This window comes from Sprattus sprattus (assembly GCF_963457725.1).
Source record: "Sprattus sprattus genome assembly, chromosome: 5".
Classification (NCBI taxonomy): Eukaryota; Metazoa; Chordata; class Actinopteri; order Clupeiformes; family Clupeidae; genus Sprattus; species Sprattus sprattus.
The window spans coordinates 11,828,652-11,835,984 of record NC_137924.1 but is presented as its reverse complement, the minus strand read 5'-3'; the positions used below and the strand labels follow the sequence as shown (position 1 = coordinate 11,835,984).

General features: G+C 43.3%; 1 protein-coding gene across 1 annotated transcript; it reads right to left on the bottom strand.

Moving 5' to 3' along the window:
* Positions 1 to 4,188: 4,188 nt before the first annotated feature.
* On the bottom strand, positions 4,189 to 6,623 carry cdca7a (cell division cycle associated 7a; the record flags this gene model as incomplete). Its single annotated transcript, XM_080839657.1, is given in 10 exon segments — positions 4,189 to 4,228; positions 4,340 to 4,476; positions 4,585 to 4,734; positions 4,878 to 5,012; positions 5,301 to 5,483; positions 5,643 to 5,720; positions 5,821 to 6,054; positions 6,181 to 6,300; positions 6,411 to 6,545; positions 6,549 to 6,623. Coding segments are annotated over 10 exon segments (1,287 nt in total).
* Positions 6,624 to 7,333: the final 710 nt, after the last annotated feature.

Below are 7,333 nucleotides of genomic sequence, written 5' to 3'. Positions count from 1 at the left end.
CCCCCACAACCACTCAGTGGGGTCAGGGAGTGTTGGGCACGCTCTCTCCTATCTTCCTCCACTGGAAGTCAGGCAGGGCCCCGGAGTTTCTCAACGCTGAGAGCCCGCTGAAACACGACAGCGATACCATCATCATCATCTGCAGGTACCAGGCTGTCTCTATCAGTAGCCCGACTGCACACACTGCTTGTCCTGCAAGTTGCCTCAGACTAAAGCATCTGCCCAGTGAGCAGGAACTGTACATAGGCGGCTGAGCGCGGTGAGGAAGAGGAAGAGGAAGAGGCCACTGAGGTGGACTGGGGCTGGACTGGCCCAGTCTCTGACTCGTCACTCCTGCTGGACTCGACCGAGGACGCATACGAAATTCAAAAAGGTGTGTTAGCACTAGAAACTTGCTGCAAAGCATGAACATCATAAACGTGATTTTCCTTAAATGTGTGAATAAATATATACATATATATATCAATTAAAAACATTCAGATATAAAAGTATTTCTGAAATAAAATGATGATCATGAAATGACAGTTATTATATTAGCAAAACTGGGATAATAATGGAAATAAATCTCGGCCTGGGTCCTAAAGAGAATTTTCATAGGCTAAATCTGACAGCAGTAAATACAGACATCATTCACTGATACATGTTGCCTTTAAGTGGCCCTAACAAAACAAAATAGGAACCTTTATGAAATGGATTGATAGGTACCACAAATGTACACAATGTGGTTTTAAAATCATATGAAATAATAAGAAGGTGAAAGACTAATGTAATAGTGAACATGTTGACATTTCTTTTTGTACATTTTACGCATAACTTTATAGACTTTGTGATCCATTATGCTAGAATAGAGACGCTGCTAGCAGGGAGACCTTAGACAATGGCCAGTCATAAAGCAGAAGAAGGTGAAGGTTTCTTGTACATGAAATTCAGTACCTCACTCAGAAAATGTCTCCATCTCTTCATCAGTGCAGCTCAATACACCAATGTGACTGCAGCGCTTTTTTAGTCTGTATGGGCTGGTTGCAGTGTCTCTGTCTGCTTTTGATTGATCAGTGACTGCAGCCTTGGCAAAGAGGAAGATGTCACAACCAAGGGAGAAACTGCCACTGTTATCAAAAGAGAATTCTTTACTCCATACATCTTTTTGTCCTGCACCTCCAGCGTTTTTAATGCAGAGGGGGAGAAGGCAGAGATAGATGCTTTTAGAGATTGGGGTATAGTTTGCATTTAAAAAGTGACATTCAGTGGTACATGTTTGCTTTTGAAACTTCATGTTAGACGAAGCTTCTTGATTTGTGGACAATGGACTGGAGCTGCAGACTCAAGAAAAGGCAACTGCTGAAGTGAAGTCGCCTGTATTAGAGCTCCCCCCTCAGGACGCACTCGGGGGGGATCACTATAGTTCTGTGAGGTGACAGCGAAATTCATTCTCCAAAACAGGGTAGACATTCTGGTTTCTTTTGTTGTTTTGTTTAACAGTGCTTTGATATTTTATAAAAGCTAATTTATCAATAATTTTCTAAATAAAATTGAACCCATTTTTCAACTGAGAACGTCAAAAATAGATCTAATTCTGCCCATTTCTTGGTATAGGCTAACTAGCAATCCCAATCAAAGTCCCTTTAGTCCAATACAGTGAACATGCTAGTGCGCATCTGGCTCTCAAGTCCTTTAAGTGTTTCACAGATTCAAGGGAACAGATGCAGACACGCAGGCACAGACAACAGCAGTCTTTAAGTTCAACTGCTTCGTGTTCTCTGTCCCCCTTGTGGAGAAATTTCACTATTTATAACGTCATCTTATCACGCTCCTATTGACGGCCAGCAGTGAGTGCACTTATGCCTTCCTTTGTTAGGGTGAGTTGGCAATTTCCTTGGAGATGGAACAACTGCGGGCAGCCTCTTTCTTTGATAATGTCCCTGACACCAGGACCAAGCCGTTTCCATCAGCCCTCTGAGCAGGTGGTAAGGAGCGTGTCATGAGACTCCATGCCATATAATCACTGTCCACACATCAGCAGAACCTCCTGTGTGCCAGGGAGCAGGTTCAATAGTAGTGATTATTTGTTTGCTGAAAACGTTGGATTCGATTGCTGATTAAATAATAATAAAAAAGGCAAAATATCTCATCTTTACGCATGTATCTTGTACCATAGCCCCTCATTTTTTTACTTGAGGATATCATGAAGAGCTGTTGTAGTCTATTTGGTTATAACAACAATATTAATTCTGCATCACTGATGCAGTGATGCTTTTAGGCAAAAACAGAACAAAGCAAAAGGGATAACAAACCATTGTAGTGTTACGCTCACCATCTCAGCTACCTCGGCATCTCCAAATCATCCCATTCCTGTGACAGAACACTCAGAAGGGGACTCACAGTCACCTGAACAGCAGCCCAGATGTGGAGGATAAGACGCTCCTCATACATAATCGCTGTTCGCACCTGCTCTCCTTTCCACTGGAGTTTCCCGCAGCAGTGGGGCGATGCGAGAGGCAGCGGTCTAATTACAGCGTATCGGGATCAGCGCTGGCTGGGTTGACCCACGGACCCGGTGCTGCTCAGCCAGGCAAGGCTCTTCGAGCTCTCCAGCCCCAGTCCCTCCTAACAGGTACCCGGCCTCCCGTCGCCATGCGCTACTCATTTACTGCTACAGTGGTTTTCATAATTAGCGCCGCAAGGCCTCATTAAATCCGCTCTAATGAATAAATATTGTATTTCATAGCCTGATTACCAGATCAGCTCGATGCTTGAGCGTCGTAAACAATTATTTCTCTAAATATTCATCATCCCAAAGTGGATGATCATTGGTATTTAATACCAGTATTTTCAAGTGCATCTTTATTATGCAAATAATAGTTTTTGAAGCATTCGTTTCCCACAGAACCAAAAGATTCACAGAGCAAAATAAAAGGAGTAAAACTGTTTTGTTTTTTTTACCAATATGATGCATACTCTGCCACATGCTGACACGAAGGGCAAATAACGTTGACAAGTATTAACTCTCACTATGAGGAACATGCTCAACACCTTAGTCTACAAAAAACATCTTCAACAGCACATTTCAGTTAGGTCTACCTACAATGCACATAGTAATAATCACTTGCATAAACTATACATCCTTTATGTAGGATACTGACAAAACATATGTAGCCTAAAGGATAAAATAATGAACATAATGTTGGATGAGCAGATAATTGTGCTTTAGCCTTTACCCTTAGCCGTTATTTGAGAGACTCAGATTGCCAACTGGTAACCTGTGTTGGTTGAAGCAGGTACAGCTGTAATCATACAGGTCAAACACGATGCATTTTCTCAAGGGCAAAACATCAATAAGAGCCAGGCATACTCCATGACACTCTGGTCTAGATTGAGCACATTAACATGCAATTCCAACACCCAAATGGACATAATGTCCATATTTGAGCAGACCCTTTCTGAGACGGTCTTTGGCACATTGGCACATGAGTGACACCTGGTAGAACACCGCAAAGCACCAGTAGAAATGGAAAAGGGGACAGAGATCAGAGCAGAGGAGAGCAAAAGTGCTTTAATAGGGAAAAATGATTTACAGGTACGAGATTCCCATTAGAGAACTGCTAATTGTTTCCACACCATTAGTGACAGTTATCTAATGAAGGATTCAAGCAGGCGCCGTCGTATATCACGCGGCTCCTGGAGGTACTAGAGGGAAAGGGTAATGGTCCAAACTCACGATGCCCTCTCCACCCGGAGCACCTCAGGGGCATCAGGAGGGGGAACTACTCAACGGAGGAACATTGAGAACGAACGAGAAATGTATTATGAACGGCAGGAAGAGGAAAAAAACAGCGAACCTGTGTGTTTTACAAGAACAGTACATACATGTTAAAAATGAAAAACATTTCCATGTCAGGTTGCTAAAAAAGAACAGTTTAAAAAAAATCTGTTTGGTATTCTTCTTTTTTTAATGCACATTACAAACAGATCAGCATAAGAAATCGAGTAAAGCACAACAAAACTGGAAAAACAAAAAGGTACAAAAGCTGATTGTTACCACTTTTCCTAGGGCTTGTCTGATTTCATTCTTTGAAAACTTTATACATTTAAAACAATGTACGCTTAAACATTTCATGGATTGTAGGCCATTTCCAACAGAGCAGTGGTTGAGAACTGAAACATCTAGACTTAACACGGAGACAACACCGTTTACTTGTCCTCCTCTTCTTCCTCCAGCGCCTTTCTCAGACTGGAACAAGACAGAGACGCACGGTTACACAAAGCTCAACATCAGATTTTTAAAAAAGGACGCTCAAAGAAAGTTAGCAAGTAATTAATCGATAAAAAAAAGTCACCTCACCTTTTCAAGTAGGAATGGACATTGTCATAGCCATGGTACTTGGCCAGGTAGACCAGCACCCCTGTGGCACAGCGCCCCTCTCGCGCTCTGCAGAAACTGCAGTTGCAGATGCCTCGGCACGGCGGGCAGAGCCACTCCTGTGATGAAACAACCAGATCAGCATGCATGCCAACAGCTCACACGCTAGCACTGATGGGTGGTGCAACTTAAAGAGATGGTGCCACTTCACATGTGGCCTCACTCACGGGATCCAGCAGAGCGGCACGGACTTCCTCCCCGTAGCGGTTGCGGAGACAAGGCCCACAGAACTGACCCCTCACACCCACACACTCAGGGTTGTGGCAGCTGGTCTTGGTGTCAGTAGTTTTCTGCCGGCACTGGTGGCAGGTGGATCCCTATGGAGGGAAAAAAAAAGATTTAATTTATGGTTTTCGACTACTTCTCTACTACGACTACTACTACTTCTCACAGTTGGTAGTCTTGTGTTTGAATATTTCGAGATCTACTTTCAATGACACCGTTAAAAGCAAAGCCTTACCATGGAGCTGCTGTAGACCTTCTCACGAACGTTAGTGCAGATGTTGTTCAGATCGTCCTCCGTGATCTCGTCCACAGATCGAACCACGTGTGGGATGGCCAAGACTCCATTGTAGCTTCTCCTACGTGGCTCCCTCTGATAACACCAGCAACAAATACATTCAATACATTTATCTCACATGCTTCAAAAGTTACAAATTATCAAAATTCTATCATAAGTCATTTTTCCTTCATTTAGATTTAACACTTCTGTTTGCAGATCAGTGACAAACACTTACACTGTGTAGGCAGCACATTCACCATCATATAAACATTATACTCTTATAACACAATATCAGAAGTTATCTATTAGTTATTAACAATGTTAATTAGTAACTTAACAATTACACATTTACAGAGGGAAGAAAGGACAAAAAACACCCACCGGCTCGTCCACCTCTTCATAAAAGCGACTCTTGCGCACCAGGCTGAACTTGTCCTCGGGGTCGTCGTCAGACAGAGGGCTGGGGGGGCCATCCACCTGTGTTCGGGAGCGTGTGTGGATCCGTGAAGTCCGTTCGGACCTCCTGGTCGGGCCCCCCAAAGATTGCCGGGGGACACGTCGAGGCTAAGGGAAAGCACGCACAGATTTGCGCTCGTTAGCAGCAACTCCAAACAGTATTTGTGGGGCACACAAATGGATGAGTGTGCATTAGTAACAGTTTCAAAGGCCACCATTCTCTGTCCGCAACAACAGCCACGCTGTTGTGAGGAGTGTTCAACTCACCGTATTGGCCATGGGAAGAGACAGTCTTTTGGGAAACAACCCAGGAACTTTGTTGATCTCGGCCATTAATTTGGCAAGCTTAAAAGGAACAAAAAAACGTGTATGAGAATCAGAAGTCACTTAAAAAAACTCACCCACTACTCGCATGCACCAGTCAGTTCTAGCAGTTAGAGCTTACCATGGCTTTGTTTTCCTTGATGTTGAGATCCCTCTTGCTCAAGAAATGTCCTCCTTCCTCAACGTCGGAGTCACTGTCTTTAGCATGCAGGCTGGGCTTGGATGCGAGCCGCTTCTGAGCGCTCTTCTTTGGGGGGAACTTAAGGGCCACTTTCAGCGTGTGGGTACGGCGTGTTCTTCTCCCAGGCTGAGACTCTGGCTCTGGCTCTTCCAAGTCACCGTCAGAGTCCACTTTCTGTCAGGAGAGGACGGGGCAGAAACGCAAAGTCAGTCTTTATCGGTCAGCTCCTCACCACCCGACAGCGTCAGATTAAAGACAGGGGAAATGGTAGTGCATTGTTTTCAAGTTGCTACTGCTTACCATTGTGCTCATCTCTTCAGTGAAGTTCTTGTCTTCAAAGCTACTGCATGTATCTTCCTCGGACGTCACCTCAGTCTTGACCCTCCGCGGTGAGACTCTGGTTGGCTTTAAGATCTTTTTCTGAACAAAAACACCACAAATATATACAGTTCAGCTGATTTTACTTCCAGAACCAAACAAGAGGAGTTAAAAAGGTAAAACCTCAACAAGCTCAACAGTATGTTAATTACCGTATTTGCAAAGCCATCAGAACCAAAACTGTCACAGCTGTCATCGGAGGACGAGGTCTCCATGGGCACAAGAGGTGTGTTCCTGTAGCTACGGAGGTTCATCCTAGCGGCTGGGGCCAGAACAGTCTGCTGCTTCTAAAATGGCACATGAAGGTAAAGTTTGAAAGCCAGGTCAAAGGAGTAAAACCCCGCGCTTAGGGTAATGCCGAACATCTTATAGCCTATCTATGAAGATGAGAATAAAGGGCAACTTTATTATTGTGCAAGACCGTTTTACCTAAGGTATTCATAATTTGTACGGCACTACAAGGCTAACACATTGAATTATCATATCGCTAGCTCCCTAAATCAATTTCAGTAACCCTGAACTGACGAAACTTAATAAATTTTAAGTTATATAAAGTTATCATCAAAAGTGGTTACGTTACATCAGCTCTTTGGCTGCTCAGTGCTCATACCTTGCCATAACTTTGATCGAGTTAACTTGGTCAGAATTTTCAAACGTAAACTATGTTAACACAAAGACTAGTCAGAGTTGTTTTTTATTTGACACAAGAATCATCCTACATAATGTAAACAAACCGAAGCAATCTGTTTACAATAATTAGCATAATGTAGCCATTTCCAGCTAGATCTTTGGATGTTTTCTTTCAAAAAAGGGGTCGTTAAGCAGCTCACAAGACAAGCAACTTCGACGGGCCCTTACTTACTTATTATACTACGATTACTGTTAACTATATTAATGCACACATAATCATTCTAATTTGTAAAATACATGCCCCTTGTAAAACGTTTTTACAAATGTACTGTACCTTTGCACGCATTTTCCTTTCAACAGTTTTTGCAAGAGAGGGTTCGAAACTCCAAGCTCCAACAGTGAACTCTTGAAGAATAACTAAGTTTCGCGGGAAGCCTCAGAAGAG